This window comes from Myxocyprinus asiaticus, chromosome 35 (genome assembly GCF_019703515.2).
Source record: "Myxocyprinus asiaticus isolate MX2 ecotype Aquarium Trade chromosome 35, UBuf_Myxa_2, whole genome shotgun sequence".
In the NCBI taxonomy this organism is placed as follows: domain Eukaryota; kingdom Metazoa; phylum Chordata; class Actinopteri; order Cypriniformes; family Catostomidae; genus Myxocyprinus; species Myxocyprinus asiaticus.
The window spans coordinates 14,336,043-14,356,370 of NC_059378.1; the positions used below are offsets into that span (position 1 = coordinate 14,336,043).

Here is a 20,328-nt window from a genome sequence, read left to right on the forward strand (position 1 = left end):
TCCTTGAAGACTGCCCTCCTGACTGCGCTCACCTCCATCAAGAGGGTAGGAGACCTGCAAGCATTCTCTGTCAGCGAAACATGCCTGGAGTTCGGTCCAGGTTACTCTCACATGATCCTGAGACACCGACCGGGCTATGTGCCCAAGATTCCCACCACCCCTTTTAGGGACCAGGTGGTGAACCTGCAAGCGCTGCCCCAGGAGGAGGCAGACCCAGCCCTGTCGTTGCTGTGTCCGGTGCGTGCTTTACACATCTATTTTGATCGCACGCAGAGCTTTAGAATCTCTGAGCAGCTCTTTGTCTGCTTTGGTGCACATCGGAAAGGAAGTGCTGCCTCCAAGCAGAGGATCACCCACTGGCTTACTGACACCATAACTATGGCATATCACACCCAGGACATGCTGCCCTGGTAGGGCTACGAGCCCAATCTACCAGGGGTGTAGTGGCTTCCTGGGCCCTGGCCAGGGGTGCCTCTCTAATAGACATATGCAGAGCAGCGGGCTGGGCAACACCCAACACCTTTGCAAGGTTCTACAACCTCCGGGTGGAACCGGTTTCGTCCCAGGTAGTGGCACGCAATACAAGCGGATAAGCCCTGGATGGCTGGCTGGGTGTATCACTTGCACATAGCGCCTTCCACCCCCATTGGGTAGGATCTACCTTGAATACTCTCCACATGGTTGGAAAGACCATGTGATGTATTCTTCCACTTAAATATCCCCCCTCTCTTTGGGCGAGGTGTGGTCTCCGCGGTGTCTTCCCCTTGGGAGGGACACCCCCCGACTAGACCTGGCGGCCCAGTCGGATAATTCCCCTTCTTTTTTAGGGAGTGGAAAAAAAGAAAGGGAAAAGAGGCTACGACTGGGTTAAGCCTGTCTCTATCTCTTGGGTAGTCGACTTGTCCCCAAAGGGCCGTTCGACACTCATAAATATGTTGGGGGAGGTTACGTGTTGACCTGGTGTGCTGGCTATGAGGCACACAGTAGTCTGCCCACCACACACTGCCAGTTCACGTAACACAGTTCAGCCAATTGTGGCGTTTCGTATAAGGACCCCTAGTGTCACTACATCGACACAACACTGAACTACCCGCTGAAATGGCTGGACCTTATATCGGTTCCTCAGCATAAAACCTCAATGAGTGGTTGCATACCAGCTCCTTTTATACCCGTATGTCCGGGGGAGTGGCATGCAAATACCACTCGCCAATTTTCATTGGCCTTTTATCAAAGACCAGAGGTGTCTCGGGCTCCCAAGAGTGACCCCTAGTGTCACTACATCAACACGTCTCGTTCCCTCCATCAGGGAATGAAGGTTACACAAGTAACCATGAAGTTTCATCCGATATGCCATTTTAAACACAATGACCACATGGACTGTAGGCTCATTTTCCTTAAAATATCCTATATTCACTGTGCATTATCACATTGAGAATCAATGGATGCATCTAAAAGCTGGAAAATATTGCTTTCAGAGGCTGCGTATGGGGTTAGGATGAGAAAAGGTGCATTTAAAACTGTTCTGAGAAGAGTGCAGACAGACAGCACACTGAAGGTTAAGTCATTCCCTAATTAGGGAGCAATAGCTTTCCTAAGCTGCCAAGTGCATTCACTCCTAACATCCAGTCAAAAGTTCAGTTTCAGGCTGCAGATGATGTATGGACCACTCATCATGTTTGGCAGAAATTGGACAATGGTAATCAATACATAGATTTAGAATTTTTCATGCAAAATTTTATTTTAACATGGTTGGCAGTGACTGGCAATTAATTATTGAATGATGTATGCTAATTTCTGATGTAATATCTGTAACTTCTTAAAAACATGAATAACCAACACTCATGGAAACATAATAAAATAATCAGACTTTCTACAGCATGGTATTATTTAACGTTTTACAACTTAGTCCCATTGTCCACATATATGGACATACATTTTTAGGAAAACTATATGGTCTAAAAATATATATATTTATTGCATGTTTCTTAGGGGCTACAAGTTACAAATAATAAAGGGTAATGGAAAATGCAAACAGCAGTCATGCTCAGGTCTCAGGAGTTTAAAGATTACTCAATTAAATTTGATGGAATTTTGTTATGAAATTAAAATGCATAAATCTTACTGCAGGTAGCACAGAGTAACTATATGCCAAGTCATACAGTAATACTAAACCATTGAATGCTGTGTGCAGTCTGGATTTTCTTGTTGTGTATATCTTAATGGTAGATATTCAGCAAGCAAGTCTTCTATTGCACCTTATATCGCACTTGATAAAATGATATACTTTATGCCAACTCTACTTGCATAAGTAGCTGTGCAGTAACCAGTGATCAGTATACCAGAACTGTTCAATAGTTGAAAATAATATGTGTTTTTGCCTGTGTGATAATTTAACAGAAAAGATGTTACACATGGCTTGGGGATTCTGTTATGTGAGAACTCAAAATGTTCTACATTTCTCATCTTGTGCTTACACTAAAAGACTCTAATAGAGAAATTCTAAAAATAAATAGTTAACTTTGACATGTCTAACAATGTATGTTTAAAACGGCACTGAAAAACATCACTGTTGCCCAAGTACAGAGGTTACAAGATATGTCAACAACATCAGAGCATAACTAAATAACATAACATGCAAATCAACAGACAACCGCAATGCTGAGAGAGAAATAAAGGAAGACATGGTGTATAGAAAACCTTTTTAATATTGATTTGCTTCCGATAAGGCTGCGTGTTTATCTACCAGGGCTACTTGCATGTCTGTACGGATACCAGAAAAGAGAAATGAAGCCCATAAATTTCCCTGCTCTCCTTCATCTTGGAAAACACATTACACAACAAAGCAAAAACATTTTTAATGAGAATAACAGTGAGAATAACATATTTGAATGGTAATTCCCCTCAAAATTCATGTGGAGGCACAATAGATAATTGTAATTGTGCCAAGCATTATCTAGATGTGATCCTACAAAACTAAAATACAGATTCAATGCTTGATTATCACGGTATACCTTTAACAAGCAGAATGTCTTCTATTGTGTTGTCTTTATGAAAACTACACAAGCTTGATGAAGTCTACCTATTCTCAGAACAGCATGGAACAAACTCAGAGCATGGACTGAATTTGAATAAGAACTGCCTATCAATGGAAATCTATGTTCCAAAAAGTGGCTGTGGCATTTTTAGGGCCAGTCTCCATCATACATACATCTTTGTTTTTTCATCAAGGATACAATGGAACAAGATTAGAATCTCCTTTCAGGCAAAAACTGTAGAATATCCACTACACCAAGAGAACATGTATTTTTCACAGAAAGCCTTAACCCGGGGATTATTTGTACTTCTTAAGGAACCAAACCATGAATACGGTCATTTATCTAAATTTAAACCCAATAAACAGGTTTAAGGGCATGTTAGGTCTTCATATGACGTCTTTTAATATGTATCTATACTGTATGTATATGTACAGAAATATATACAGTTAATTTCAATACAAAGCTCCCACAAAATACATTGAGCATGCCAACAAATAAAAAGATATCTGGCCAAAGTAGGTGTAGACAGTAAGGTGACCTTTGACCATGGGGTAATTCCAAACAGACAGTGTGTGGGCTCTAATGGTGAGCGGTAAATCTGAAGTAGGGACAAACAGCAGGGCTTCACAAGCTCCCAGTCTATTACCAAAGCCAGCATGGATAGTGAAACGACAAAATGATAGAGGAATGAAAAAACTGGTGGACGGCAAATCTCTTATTGATTTCCACCTCATTTTCTTAGACCAGTGCTTATCCTCTGTGATCTTCTGTACAGTCGTTCACAGCTTATATCAGGATTGTCCAGTTTACCTAAGGTGTGGTAAAGTCTTCAAAAATAATTTTAAATCCAGTAAACGGCCCCACTTAGCTGTTCAAATTCAGAGGAAGAGAATTGAGAGAATTGAACACTGCTGCTGGAGTCCACGGCTATGGGCTCATTGATCAAAAACACAGATTAGCCTACTTTATTTCTATTTTTTTTGTTTTTTTTTTGTTTATATTCCTTGGCACCAAATTAGCAAATCATTTCTAAGAATGTCCTTTTTATGTTCATTCACAGGTAATCCACTCAAACACCCCTTTGATGCAATGGTTTAGTCCATTCTGACATAGAGAATCCACATTCACTGCATGTGAAGGAGCACTTTGTTAGGTCCGGGGATGAATCTGAAAACAGAAAACAAGGGGAGAAAAAACACATATACACACTTAGAACAAAGGTGAAAATGCTTAAAGCACGACACCCAAAAGGAATTACTGAATTTTGCAATTTTAAATAAACAAAGAGAGCTACTTTGAACTGTGAAGCTTAAATAATTTGATTGCATATTTGTCTCCTGTAGCACATATATGGGTAAAATGTCAGAACGATATCTGACTGGCACTGTGCTGTAAAATTAGTTATTAGCCGTGGATGCTTGCACATCTGCAAACTAGCCAATCACATCTCTGTATCTTCCCTGTTTACACGGTGCTGTGAAAAGTCCTTAGTAGCATTGCCAAGAGAGAAATAAGATTATTTTCTTCCTCTCTGTTTCTCTATCCCTTCTTTTCTTTCTCTCTGTGAGTTCAGGGACCCCTATTTAGTCTGTCTGGTGTGTCTAGCTCTCAATGCTACATTGTGCTTCACTACGACCATCCTCTCCCTGCTCATACTGGAGGAAATGCACGATAAGCCACATTCACTAATGATTGACCAACCTTATGTCAGCGTAAATCGTCTTTTGATGTGCTTCCCAGAAAGCTTGTCACTTAGTAAATGTAAGGAACAGTCCTCATACATCAATGTTTAACATCAATCTCTGGCACTCCACATATATTATAGTTGTATTATTGCTCAGTTATCATGTCAAGTAAATGTCAGTTCAAACCATCCATCCATCCATCCATCCGGCTCAGACACAGCCATTTGGTGTGGTGTTTTTTATTGGAATGTCATGATGTCAGAAGTGCAATGAAGCTAATTAAAAGCTCAAGCCTGTGGCTTCGCCCTCAGCACATAAAGCATATGCTGACATTTCCCCAACTAGGTATGAAGGAAGGCAGCCAGGTGTGAGCTACAGATTGAGAGGGAGACATTGACAAAGAAAGAGAGAGAGAGAGAGAGAGAGAGAGAGAGAGAGAGAGAGAGAGAGAGAGAGAGAGAGAGAGTGAATGGGGACAGAAATTAGAAGCACCCCTTGGGGCCCCCCGTAGCCCACTGAACAGACAGCTATCATGTGGCAGAGTTACGCCCCACGTGCTCTCATCATCCTGGGCATGGCCTGGTAGCGGAGGAGGAGCTGTCCATCATTCTAGATTCCCTCTGGAGAGGAACCAGTTTATGCCAATCTAACAGCTCTGATGGCTTTCATAAAGAGGTTGGTCATCACTCAACAAGCCAATGACATCACACCAAACATTGCATCCTGACTAACCTCAAATAAGTTGCACTTCTATGGCAAAGACAGCTGCTTCACTGACAAAAAATGCAACAATCTCTTTGTTTTAAAAAATCAATTTAATCCACTCAAACCCTTATTTCATGTCCAATGTTGGCGTGTAAACTTTGGCAGACAGCTCTGTCCCAGAAATCCATTTTTGTTTGTCTTTGTGTTCTAACCTCTGTGCAGAGCATTTAGTTTGTCCTTTACCAAATGTTCCTTTTCTCTCCTCTCCAAATAAGAGCGTTTATATGCAATTTTGCATCTTCAAACCCCACCCCCCATTCCATTGCGGTTTGTTACAGTGGACTGAAGCTCTATGCAAATTCTGTCATATTGCCTTCATCTCTGTTCAGGTGTCCTCTACTGTCTCCAACTGCTTCCATGATTGGCTGAATACAGGGTTGAAAACATGTAAGGCTGGGTTGAAAGCACCGGGATGTCTGCACCCAAAAGGCTCTGTGAGAGCCAACGCCATAAAACTCTCACACAGAAGAGCATCTCCACCTGAGACAACACACCCTACATTTTAAGAACCATAAAATGCAAATCTTACATCTGCCCTCTCGCTCACCTCAGGTCACTTTAAGGACACCAAAAACTAAGTTATGACTTATCCTGTTCTGTAATGTAAAAGGTTTTCTGATCATATATATTTGGTATTATTACAAGAGGTCTCAGTGCAACTGGTAAAATGGTCTCATTCCCTTTCAGCAAAGTCAAATCACAAGTAAGGTTTAAGAACTTAGTAAAATACTGTATTCTATCTGGGGCATGCCCCCCTCCCAGATCTCTTTCAGGAACCATCAGATTATGTACATTCTTTGTAAACATCAAACGACCTACTCAATCACAAGTTTCTAAAGTCTACTCACAACCCCTTAAATTGTAAACCAAATCCTGAATAACATCAAACAAACACATCTGAATTAACAATAGAATTGTTTGGTATTTAAGGAGGAGCACGGGAAGTCTGTATTCAGAAATCCCGCACAATTGCTCTGTGTAGTTTTCTCTACCAGGAGTCTGTATTCAGATATCCCGCACAACTGCTATGTGTAGTTTTCTCTACCAGGGATCTGTAGTCAGATCTCCCGCACAATTGCTGTGCGTCACTTTCTATTGCTAGGTATGTTACTTTGACTTATTTTTTATTTTTAGAAATGTTTGTTTATTCTGATCATGTGTGAAATTGGCTTTGATTGATTTTGTAATTTATGTTTTAAATCCTACCTGGCAAATAAATTGTTACTTTTTGATTTATTCTGTATTCATCCGAAATCATTTATCACTGGTAGATTCGAGGGATGCCTTTTGTTACCACAAACTTATGTCCAGGATAATGATCATTATTGGAGCTTATGAATAGGAATAAACCACGTAAGACTACCAGTTACTGCTTATCACCATCTTAGCAAGTTGTATGAAATATAACTAAATAAAACTATCATCTGGTTATGAGCAAGCAGTAGGCGGCCGAACCAGATGATATTAGTAAACCCTGCAACCTCTGACTATGAACGGGCTTTCAAATTTGTGTCCGAAAGATCTATGTAATTAATCGGCCGGAATATGACTCTAAGCGACAATCGGGACCCGAATGAAAGGATAACGAAAATTAAGATGATTCAGAATAATCAATAATTTAAAAAGACCAAATTAAAAGAATGATCAAAAATTAATTAGAGCTGTAATCTAAATTAGAGGTCAATTTAAATTGGAGTCAGATTAACTGATAAAGTGCAAATTAATAATAAGTGTTTTTGCTTCAGCGCTCAGAAAAGACAGAACAGGGGCCATTCTATTGGAATCCAACATCGAACCAAATAGTTTTGGATTTTTTCAATACCCCTTTTTCTTATTTACAGGCGCATTCCTTAGACATTTGTTGTCATTTACCCCTTTTTTATTCTAATTCACAAATGACATTTAAATGTTGTTTTGCATCACAGTTGCTCCATGCACTAGAAACACTGTAATCTGGTTTAGATTGTGCAGCTGTTGAATGTGACTTTTAAATGAGCATAACGTACAGCAAGACTCCAGACAGCGTGAATGTGTTAGAATTAATTTAATGTGACATTGACAGCGGAAAAGAGATACAGATACAGTCAAGGCTGTGAGTTCAACAGGACTCTTGGGACAACTGACTTGATAATGATTTCACCACATCTAATCTTGAGCCGTTTCACTTTCATCACTTGGCAGAATACTTTTGCTCTGAAAAGTCACACAAATGGGATTCTTGATACAGTATAGGTATCTGGTAAAAGTCCTTGGGTATAAAAGTTTCTGAAAGTAATATTTAGGGATGTACTGTAAATATCGTAATTGGTTCTGTTTTAAAACCTAGTGAACTGGCTTGCTGACTACTGTCCACATAGGCTGCTGCCTTCTAAGGCAGTTGACTCTGTGGGTCATACAAATAGCACTCCTCACGCAAAGTGCATGGGAGACTTGACTTCAATTGATTTCAGTAGGGTTTGGTGTACATGATATAGTAAAACATATATTCATAAAAATACATAGCACACAAAAATATTGGGTAAAACAGTCCATGTTTACTTAGACTGAATTATTTTTATCAACACTTTGCAGTATTTATGAGTTATCAGTATATTTATAATATAGTAGTGCTGTCAATTGATTAAAACTTTCAAACAAATTAATTACATGATGTGCTGATTAATTAATCAAATTAAATTTCCAAGACCCTCAAATAAAATGTATTCAATAATTATAAAATAATTATAAATAATCAATTTTAAATCATTTTAAATATAATATATAATAATTCAGATAATTAAAATACATTATTGTGGCAGAAGAGTAAAACATTGACTAGGCAATACAAAACTGGCTTTAGAAGCTATATATTGTTTTTATTTCCATATCATTGAACATAAGACTATCATTGGCCTGCAGTCCACAATAATCTATTTTGCAATTGAACTCGTTAATCTGTATGATGTAGACTTATTTTAAAGGCATTTATAAAAAATCGTCTCTGTACACATGTGTCAGATTAACACTTTTGGGGCATCTTTCTCTGGTTGCGTTGTGTCATGAACACACCATTTTTAGGATTCTGTGTCAAGTTAAACGTAGTTTGAAACTTAGATAAACGCATCTCGAGAACCCCGCATTCAGAGTTGCGCTCCGTCCAGCTGTGTGTGAGTGCAAGTACATGTCCTCATCTTGTGCTGTCTGCTGTTAGCGTGGTTTATTGTCTGTACAAAGGAGCTTTAAAATACCTGGAGAGAGCTATCAGTTAGCATTTCAATTCATCTCTATGAATTCATCTCTATTGCGGTGCTCAGTTTACGCAGGGTCCCCCAGACTCCCCCAGAAGTGAACGCGATCTTGGCACCAAGGAGCTCTAAAATAGTGGTCTGTACAGCTGGAGTTGCGAAACTCGTGAAAACATGAAGGTGAACATTCCTTATTAAGGCCCCGATACACTTCATAAGAAATCTAAGAATGAACGGAAGTGATGTCATTTAGAGCAAAATCTGGTCAAAACGAAGGTGTTATCACGTTCATTACGATGGTTCGTGACAGCTCACCTGGGCGAACTTTTTGGAAAAATTCTTACTGCCATTGATACACATCATTGTTTGGTGTGACCTGGAGCTTCTCCTACCTTGAGGCCAACAGCTAATTTTGTTTACGTTATTCAGTCAGTTAAGTTCAGTCAACATGAACACAACGGCGTGTAGCGTTATTAGAGATCTGGTGCAAATTTACCTACATCTGTATGATCGCTCGCTTAGAGACATTTTCCAAGACCATGCCATGCAATTCTTTTTTGTTTAATTAGTCTACAAAAGGAATCAAATCTACCCATTCACTCATGTGCCGTCTGCAGCTGAAAGACATTCACACATCTGCCCAAAGTAAGATATGCCTTTCATCAATCTTTTGACTTTATTCTGCACATTAACACTTTTATACACTCATCTTTGCAGTTGTATCAGTGTCATCATAAATTACAATAACAGAGTGTAACCGGCACATATGGCCACGTATAACATGTTAGCACATTACGTCATGAATTCAGAATGTAAACAAGACAAATTAAACATTTTCTACTGCATATATATTACTTTAAATCATCATCGGTTAAAACAACTTCTTTTACTGACCTCATGTGAATTTTACTCATAGAATGAGGCATAAAGTCATTGATAACACATTTTAATGTCACATTAGTTAAGGTTTTACATGTAGCATCCTCATATTTAAATGTACATCTAAATGCCTCCCACAGTGGTGTAGTAGGTGTCTGAATGTTCGCAAACAGTATACCACTGCTTGGCTGTTTAGAACTTCTTTTTACCACTGAAAGAAAATGAAGAAGAACTTTTCAGGAAGTATATCGGGGCCTTTAGGGTCCAGGGGCACCATTAATTGTGTTATTTGTTAACACGTTATTTTTTTATACAATTAATTGCACTGAATTAACACTTTAAATCGACAGCCCTAATTAACAATCAACATTTCTCTTGCTTCTGCCATCTGAATTTTTCTTACTTTGTTGCAGTGAGGAATTTGGCCACTTATGCTGCTTACCATTTGGAATGGCATTGATGTTGTGAGTGTGCCTAAGATGCCTTATAATGCTGCCAAATAAAGGCAGCTGACTAGGCTTTTGAACAGAGCCAGTAAAAGGCAAAATCGGTTGAGTCCATTTACAGTATCCTCTCAAATGAAGCAAAAGGTATAGTGTATAAATTAGGCAAAGCTGTAAATCTTTTCTTCTTTCTATATGCATTGAATTTGGTCTAAAAAAAAAACCTGATATATATAGCCATTAGAAAAAGGTAGGTCTATGCAGGGCGAGGGTGAGGATCTCTTTCAGCCTCTCTCTCACTGTGTGCCTCTCTCAAAAGAGGCCTGCCTTGTCTGGAGCTACAGGCAAGGAGGGGTCCCTCTCTGTAAGACACAAAAGAAAAAAAGAGAAAAAACAAGGGTGTCAGGCACACGCTTTGGCTTTTTCTTACATGCCAATTTGAAAAAGGAAAAAAGCAAAAGAGAATGGTTGCTGTGCCAGCATTGGTGAGTAAACGAGGGTGTAAAGCTTGTGTGTGTGTGTAAACGTGAGTGTTTAAAAAACAAGAGTAAAAATAGTTTCCAGAGCAAAAAATACTGCAAGTGATGGATTTAGCATTTCTTTTTGTTTGCTCTAATTATAGACAAAGATGGGCAGATTGCCTTGAAGGTACCAGGGAGGGTGTGTGTGATAGAGATGGGGAATGGAGGGCAACAGATTAGAGTCAACAAGATGGTCAAATTTTTTGTTTAGAAAGCCAGTGCTGGACTCTGCATAGATACTTGCTCTCCACTGGGGCAGATCAGCCATACAACGACCCGGTCTATGGGGTTACACACTATACAAACAGGAAAAGCATACCTATTCGGCCTTTATAAAAACACATGCACAAACACACCCTGCACATCTCCAAGATAATATGATAATGTTGGGGAACCCATTGGCACACACACGGTAATCACAGTAATCAAATCCCTACCATGCCCAGGAGCATACAAAGCGGGAGACAATGGAAGCCAAGGAGGAGGCAAAACACTGATTCCAGAATTATACACTTATTACCGACTACATGGTTATGTCTGAGCTTATCCAGTGTGTATGTGTTTGTAATGTGTGTTAGTATGCTCATTAATTTGAGCCTGTCCCTGCGTGTGTGCTGTGTATTTACGTGGCCGCAATTATGCTGCATTAGTCCAATGGCACAGTATGTTTTGGAGTATGTGACTGCGCATGACAAAGATAGTCTGCTCATGCATCTGTTACTCCAAATCTGCATTGGTCTGTATTCAGTAATTACTATGCCGACTGCCGAGTTCACATTTTTTATTATGTTTGTGTATGTGTGTGCATTTATAAATTATGCTGACAGGAGAAGAGACACTGGAGGAGGAATATATTTGTGGCTTCTTAATCATCCACAGCATATAAACACATGCACAAACACAAACACTGACTCAGCAATAATTATGTTTCGGAGGGTAATGATGTTGATGAGCAGTGATTAAAATGCACAAGCCTAATCATACGGCTCAAGATGTTTAAAAAAGAATGGAAAATGCCAACCTTAATGAGATGAAGGATGCCGCTGAGCTTCTGGTGAGCCAGACTGTGTGGCCCTCAGAGCTAAAAAGTTGAATATGGCTGGGTGTTCTGGGAAGAAAGATATGAGAAAAAGAAGTTGATCATCAGAAATAGGTTTTCATTTCCCATTTACCTATAGTCTAATTTAAACTTTCCCCATACTTTTCAAAAGAGGAAATGTGGTTGATTCATAACTGGGTGTTTCTTCAACTAAGGGCACATATGGTCCTGTGAACACTCAGTTTTCTCACAAATCTTACTAGTTTTTTTAATTTGCCCGCTAACAATGTCCAACACTGAATATATATGCATCAAAGGTGAATTCTGTAATTTTTCTCTTTTTACTGATATGTAATGAACATTTCCATCACAATGTCATTACCACCATGTTACGTATTGTGTTTAATAGCATCCTTTGATGGAAATAATGGTAATGGAAATAACATTTTAAATATTTTTTTATTTATGATTTCTTTGTCTTGATGAGGCTAATTTCATAGCTAGCATTTTATGTTTTTTAACCCTCCTATTGCGTTCAGAATCTGCATACATCTTTTCATTTGCGGGTCAATTCTGACCCGTTGGAATTCAAGCTTATAAATCATTCATAACCCGATGGTTTTCATCTAAAACATCCTGGTTACTTGCATAACCTCTGTTCCCTGATGGAGGGAATGAGACGTTGTGTCGATGTAGTGACACTAGGGGTTACTCTTGGGAGCCTGAGACACCTCTGGTCTTTGATAAAAGGCCAATGAAAATTGGCAAGTGGTATTTGCATGCCACTCCCCCGGACATACGGGTATAAAAGGAGCTGGTATGTAACCACTCATTCAGGTTTTATGCTGAGGAGCCGAGACAATGTCCGGCTCATTTCAGCGGGTAGTTCAGCATTGTGGCAGGAGGGACACAACGTCTTGTTCCCTCCATCAGGGAGCGGAGGTTACGCAAGTAACCAGGACGTTCCGTATCTGTCACTCACTCGACATTGTGTCGATGTAGTGACACTAGGGGTCCCTATACGAAATGCCACAACTGGCTGAACTGTGTTACGTGAACTGGTGGTGTGTGATGGGCAGACCACTGTGTGCCTCGTAGCCAGCTCACCAGGTTGACACGTAACCTCCCCCAACATAGTTATGAGTGTTGAACGGCCCTTTGGGGACAAGTCGACTACCCAAAAGATAGAGACAGGCTAACCCAGTCATGGCCTCTTTTCCCCTTCTTTTTTTCCACTCCCTAAAAAAGAAGGGGGATTATCCGACTGGGCCACCAGGTCTAGTGGGCCGCCAGTGTCCCACCCAAGGGGAGGACACCGTGGAGATCACACCTCACCCAAAGAGAGGGGGGGATATTTAAGTGGAAAAATACGTCACATGGTCTTGCCGACCATGTGGAGTGTCTTCAAGGTAGATCCTACCCAACGGAGGAGGAGATACTACAAACATGGAGACTGGGGCAGAGGGGCTCTGCCCAAGGGAGATGCAGTTTGCCAACAGGGAAACAAATTAGCGGAAGATATACATCGCATGGAGTTCGACCTTACAGGGAACCGCCACATGCAGAGCACCTACCCCAGAACAGGGCTCTTAGTTAGCATGTATACTGGGCCGGCAGCGAGTCTCTCCGAAACCTTGACTGCCACAGGGCTCAGAGGAAGTCAACCAATGAACATAGTTTGTGAACACTACTGGGAATTAATGGAGCACGTCTTCAGCTCAAAAGAGGTGGAAGGCGCTATGTGCAAGCGATACACCCGGCCAGCTATCCCGGGCTTATCCGCTTGTATTGTGTGCCACTACCTGGGATGAAACCGGTTCCACCCGGAGGTTGTAGAACCTTGCAAAGTGTTGGGTGTTGCCCAGCCTGCTGCTCTACAAATGGCCTCTACACCTCTGGTAGAATGGGCTCGTAGCCCTACCGGGGGTGGCATGTCCTGGGCGTGATATGCCATAGCTATGGCATCAATGAGCCAGTGGGTGATCCTCTGCTTGGAGACAGCGCTTCCTTTCCGCTGTGCACCAAAGCAGACAAAGAGCTGCTCAGAGATCCTAAAGCTCTGCGTGTGATCCAAATAGATGCGTAAAGCACGCACCGGACACAGCAACGACAGGGCTGGGTCTGCCTCCTCCTGGGGCAGTGCTTGCAGGTTCACCACCTGATCCCTAAAAGGGGTCGTGGGAACCTTGGGCACATAGCCCAGTCGGGGTCTCAGGATCAGAGTAGCCCGGACCGAACTCCAGGCACGTTTCGCTGACAGAGAACGCTTGCGGTTCTCCTATCTTCTTGATGGAAGTGAGCGCAGTCAGGAGGGCAGTCTTCAAGGAGAGTGCCTTAAGCTCAGCTGACTGCAAAGGCTCAAAGGGGGCTCTCTGTAGACCCTGAAGAACTACAGAGAGGTCCCATGAGGGAACGAGGCACGGTCTGGAGGGATTCAGCCTCCTGGCGCCTCTCAGGAACCTGATGATCAGGTCGTGCTTCCCTAAGGACTTACCATCGACCGCGTCTTGGTGTGCTGCTATGGCAGCAACGTACACCTTCAAGGTGGAAGGGGACAGCGTTTTCGTCCTTCACCAAGGTGAAGTGGATACCGCTGAACCTGGGTGGGTGCCTGGCGAACTGAATCACGTAGCCGAGTCGGACGGTCCGGACCAGCCATCACGATGGATTGGAAAGCGCAAGCCACGCATCCAAGTTCTGCGCAAGGGGGACAAAGGGGACAATGTTGTCGGATGTACCGGCAGGTGGGGCCTCGCGGCGGGGCGGAGCACGAGGTGCCACACCACGTCATGGCCATGCTAAGTCTAAGGACATCGAGGCACTTACCTGGCTCCTTGTGACCATCCCCAAAACAGCCTGGGACGGGGGAGGAAGAGGCCTGTCCTCATAACCCATGGAGACTGTCACATTGGGGGCGGCTGTGTGCCACAGCTGGGCGCTCAGGGGCGGGAAGACCACCGCTGGAGTGCCAGTCCTGCAAGGAAAAACCCGTGGATGGTAGTCGAAATGACAACCATGCACACTGGGTATGTGACCCAGGGAAGAAGGAAACTGCTCTTTTGCTGAACTGTTGGGTACCGCAGCCACTTGGGCATGCGGCAAAATCAAACAAGAAGGCAACAAAAAATTCTCCACCCGGCCCTCCACCGGGGGATGGAGTTGTCTTCTTACCAGCTCCAGGTGAGTGGGTTTCTTCGACCCTGGGTCGCCTGTCTCAGGGGCGCATTGACGACCTCTGAGGGTTCTTAGCGGCCGACTGTGAGACGGGTGGCGTCTGGTTCCTGCGGTGGGCTCCACGCCGGGTCCGGGCTGAAGGGGCAGGCTGCGGCAGAGCTGGTGCAGTCACCGCAGGGGGACGCCCTTGGTGACGAGCAGATGGGGTGCGGGATCTAGAGCCGCACCGGGGCAGGATATGGCGGATAGCCTCCATCTGCTGCTTTACCGCCGAGAACTGCTGGGCAAAGTCCTCGATGGTGTCGCCGAATAGGCCAGCCTGGGAAATGGGGGCAGCAAGGAACCATGTCTTGTCGGCCTCACCCATCTCGACCAGGTTGAGCCAAAGGTGGCACTCCTGGACCACTAATGTGGCCATCGTCTGCCCGAGAGACCGTGCCATGACCTTCATCACTCGGAGAGCGAGGTCAGTCACCGAGCGCAGTTCCTGCATCAGATCTGGGGCAGAACTACCCTTGTGCAGTTCTTTTAACACCTTGGCTTGGTGGATCTGCAGGAGAGCCATGGCATGCAGGGCAGAGGCGGTTTGTCCAGCAGCGCTGTAGGCTTTAGCTGTCAGGGATGACGTGAACCTACAGGGCTTGGACGGGAGCTTAGGGCGTCCGTGCCAGGTGGCGGTGCTCTGTGGGCATAGGTGCACCGCGAGCGCCTTATCCACCGGGGGAATCGCTGTATAGCCCCTAGCTGCCCCGCCATTGAGGGTAGTGAGGGCGGGGGAACTGAGGAATCAGTAAAAGGTGCCCCCCACGATTTCGTCAGCTCCTCGTGCACTTCTGGGAAGAAAAGCACTGGAGCGGGGCGTGGCTGCTTTGAGCGGCACCACGAGCCCAGGAACCAATCATCAAGCCATGAGGGTTCAGGGGAGAGCGGAGGATTCCACTCTAACCCGACGCTCACGGCCGCCTGGGAAAGCATGTCCGTCATCTCTGCATCAGCCTGTGACTGGGCAATCGTCCCCTGCGGGGGAGCCAAGCTGAGGCTTCTGCATCAGACTGGACAGGCACGCCTCTCCGATGCTGCGCTTGAGAGCTCATCATCTTCGCGGGCTCCGAACAAGAGGCCAGACTCGCCATGAGACGAGCCGGAGGACTCATCCGGAAGCCCAACTGGGGCAGACGAATGTGCTGGGGAATGGGAGGTCCGTGGGGGGATACCCGGCGGAGGCGATCCCATTGGGGTCCCCAAATCGCCCCCAGTGCTAGCTGCACTGGCCTCAAACCCGTAGGTAGAAGGACCAGAAGCAAGCCGTGACCGCAACGTTGCCATGGTCATGTTCTTGCAGTGAGAACATGAACCATCCACGAACGCTGCCTCCGTGTGGGTTGCGCCCAGACACGAAAGACAGCGATCATGACCATCCAAAGTTGAGAGATAACGACCGCAACCAGGAATAACACACAATCGGAAAGGCATCTTTAAAAAGACGCGTCTTTAAAAAGACATTCCGTGTGTGCCGCTCTTTTAGAGAAATATACTCTTTTAGAGAAATTAACTCTTTCATAAAATATACTTTCTTTTTTCTGCCGAAGCGCCCTGGGGCGTTCTCTGCAGTGCACCAGTGCAGAGGAGGGAGAAGCCGCTGAAATGCGCCGTCAGATCCAGCAGAGGCGAATGAACAGTAGTAATTCAACTCAGTGAGCATGACCGTTCGGCTCCGAAGAGAAAACCTGAATGAGTGGTTGCATACCAGCTCCTTTTATACCCGTATGTCCGGGGGAGTGGCATGCAAATACCACTCGCCAATTTTCAATGGCCTTTTATCAAAGACCAGAGGTGTCTCGGGCTCCCAAGAGTGACCACTAGTGTCACTACATCGACACAACGTCGAGTGAGTGACAGATAGGGAACTATATTGCAAGTCCTTAATAGGTACTTAACAGTTCATACATGCAGAAAGATTGATATTGTTTGGCATGTTAACTGACAAATATAAAAGTGATGAATTAATATGCCATTTTTTTAGAAATAATAAATGTAGAAATGTTTTGACATTTCAAAATATACATTAACTACAGCAAAACCAGTGTGATGCATATTTTATTTTTATCAACATTTTTCTGAAATTTTATCTAAATATAACATAATATACAATTCATACTAACATCTTATATGAGAATTACAAGTAATTTTAATGCATTTCCTATTACTCATAACTGCTCAATACAACTTGGTGGTCAAAAGTTACGAAACAAACTTATTCTTTTTCAACTAAACTTCATCTAAACAACTGTACAACTCAAGTATATATACTTCTTTACTATGTTTTTAACCAAAAATCTATTCTATTTATTTGCATGAACTGCCGAATGTTGATGCATGAGTATGCTGTGGGCTGGTTCAAATGAAAAATCTAATTCATAATATGATTTTTTTTATATCTCTTAAACTATTTTATTAAAAATCTGAAAAAGATTATTATCTGTATTTTGATATGGCTGCACATTCACATGGCTTGTTAATATTAATGAATCACTGGTGAACAAGGTATGTATGGTAACGAGGAATTTAATAAATGTAGCTTTTTATAGTGCTTTATAAAAATACATCAGTTAGTTGTTGGATTAGCAGATTATTAATCTATTAAAAATGTCAATGCAGGATTCAACCAGAAAGACTGTGATTGGACTGCTTGACATCTATGGATTTGAAGTATTTGATGTGAACAGGTGACACTGAAGCATTACACACATAACTGATCTGCAGGGAATTATTTGAAAAGGTTTCTTTGAATAGTCCCAAAGTTTGGCTTCCGTCCTAAAAACTATGTGGTAATTAAAAATTATTATCTACCTCTCCCAGGCCAAAAATGACCTGAACGCAATAGGAGAGTTAAAAAAGTGTTTTCACACTTTTGCATAATTTGCCAAAATTCCACCTTGATTGGATATGACACACAACATTGGTTGTGATGTACATGACGCCTCAACTGAGTGACAGTCATAATTTGTTGTTAATAATTTTAACACAAATAAATACTGATATAGTTTATAAATATATATATATATATATATATATATATATACTCTTTTTTAGTTTCTTACTGTCTAAATATTTTTATGATGGAATTTTCTCAGATCAGATTGCAAGTTATGGACAAGGGTAAATAAGAAAGAAAGAAAGAAAGAAAGAAAGAAAGAAAGAAACCAACTGGAACATTAAAGAGCCTGTAGCTAAAGAAACACCCTACACTTGGTCCTTTTGATTAATCTTTATCATAGTTAAGCTTGACACAGACTTTTATTAAGTCTATTAAATTATGTTTTTACACAAGTAATATATGCTTTTATTAGTTCATTTGGTTTGTATGTATGATCTTACCTTGGAAATATCGAAAATCATCCAGTCACCATCGGATTCCCTTAAGCAGGGCTTGGAATAGTGTAAACACGGGAAGGAAATGTAAAGATGCCAAGGAGGGACCTAACCTCCCCCCAATGCAATCTCCTCTCTCATATAGATCTCTACTTGTATTCACTGTCATGTCTTAAATCTCTCTACTGAATGAGTATATGTGTCAGTTGTACTTCCTGTGAGAGTTCAGCTTTATATATTTAAGGATGATTCGTGTATTTCATACAAATCCTGACTTGACATCTAGAATTTTTTTTTTGTTCTTAAGCATGACTCTGGTTTTGCACAGCATCCTTTATATCTCTGCATTAGGACAAAATGACAAGATACCATTCACATCATTAACAATTAACAGCTTAGTAAGGCCACTATTACAAACTTCCCTTGGTCACATAAACCAGTTTTTCTGTGGCTCAAATGAGAGCGTGGCACTAGCAACACCAACGCCATGGGTTCAACTCCCAGGAAGGGCAGATACTGATGAAATGTACAGATAATGGACTATAAGTTACTTTGGATAAAAGCAACGCCAAAAAGCATCCATGCAAGTACAAATAAGTCATATAACCAGTAAAGCTTATTTTTACAACATTTAAACTATCATAGATTATAATTGACTTCAGTAACATTGTGTGTGTGTGTGTGTGTGTGTGTGTGTGTGTGTGTGTATGTGTGATGTATGTGTGTGTGATGTTTATCATGTTCCGTGCCCTCACCCTTGTGGTTTTGATTTTGTTTCCAGAGGAACACATCCAGCCGGAGTTGTCTGGTAGTGTCTTACACTCCTCTCCCTCCAGACACGGCTCCATCTCACACCACCACTTCCCAATCACGATGGAGGCTGCAGAAAACACACAAACACATAAGACAAAGTGTTTCAGAATAAAAAATAAATAAATAGTGTTTGAAATACTTGGAAAGATCTGAATGTAAGGGCTGTTTCAGTATTGCATTGCGCTTTCAAACTGACAGCGTTTTAGCTGCGTAACCACACTGTGGCTCTAAACAGAAAATAACATGATTTCTGGTCTCTATATATATCAAAAGTACCACACAGGTCGAAGTCTGAGTCTGACCCCTGTGTGACAAAGTTTATGCTAAAATTTTGATGTTTGATGTTTGAAATAAATTACAGGTAACAAATAATAATTCTGTCTTTTCTTTGTAACACAATCATATTTGACTGTGGAGCATTGTCATGTTTGACAGCATATTGGAACATCACTGCAAAATCTGGCACTTAATTTTATTTTTTTTGGTTTATAATTTTTTTTTTACAATTGAACAAATAATAGTTTTTTATAATGTCTAAATATATATCAAATGCATAATATCTAGAAATAAATTAGTTAGAACATAGAGATGCATGGAGCACTGAAGTCATCTACTGGCCATAGTTGTTATGTCATGTAATTATTATTTTTTTAATCCAGCAGATGTCACCATCAGTAAATTCAAAGTGTCAAAACATCACAATGCATGACAAATTGTAATGATGTGACACTTTCAATTTACTGAAATTAAGTTTTTTGATTGTTAAGATAACATAAAATGAATGGTGTAATTTAGTAACTTAGAGCTAAATAAGTCTAAATACAATAAAGTACAATACAGTATATGTACAATAAAGTATATCCTTTAATGGCCATAAATTATTAAATGTTTATACAGACTGGGCAAATGAGATTATTAAAAACCTTGATTGTCAATGAAATCTAAATAACATGAGAAGGGGGATCACATTTACATCCATATGGTTATTAAAATAAACTGTCTATTCTTCTAGAATCTTCTAGATTCCATCAGATTTACTAAATAAATGCTGTTTGTGTGTTGCTGCCAGTGTTGGTTAGTAATAGAATACATGTAATCTGGATTACATAATCTTAAATATTATGTTACTTATAACAATTTTAGTTGTGTACATTGTAGTCAGTACCAAATTCTTTTTTCAAACAATGGGTGAGTAGCTCCTTTAGTTTGTGTTGCTTTATAAAAACCTATTGCACAAATCTGAGTTGTTAAAAAGGCTTATATTGCATTAGCAATGTGTTTTCTGTGAGTTCAGCAGGCTACATGCAGCAAAAATAGGTTCAGCGCGTGAACTCTGTGCTGTGCTGCTTACGCATGTAGTGTCAATGCTGTAACCTAT

At 41.6% G+C, this 20,328-nt stretch overlaps 1 protein-coding gene across 5 annotated transcripts in view; it reads right to left on the reverse strand.

The window, feature by feature from the left end:
• Positions 1-2,703: 2,703 nt before the first annotated feature.
• Positions 2,704-20,328, reverse strand: part of LOC127426292 (chemokine-like protein TAFA-1) — a 284,660-nt gene continuing 267,035 nt past the window's right edge. The window contains exons 4-7 of one of the 5 annotated variants that reach the window (XM_051673007.1): positions 18,893-19,017; positions 18,144-18,194; positions 11,574-11,660; positions 2,704-4,202 (exon numbers count right to left, since the gene is read on the reverse strand). In XM_051673007.1, coding sequence (XP_051528967.1) covers positions 11,634-11,660; positions 18,144-18,194; positions 18,893-19,017 — 203 coding nt within the window. In that variant the 3' untranslated portion in view covers positions 2,704-4,202; positions 11,574-11,633. Of the gene's footprint in view, positions 4,203-7,603; positions 10,394-11,573; positions 11,661-18,143; positions 18,195-18,892; positions 19,018-20,328 lie in introns of those variants that run through there. The other 4 variants (XM_051673006.1, XM_051673010.1, XM_051673009.1 and 1 more) reach the window with 4 other exon arrangements.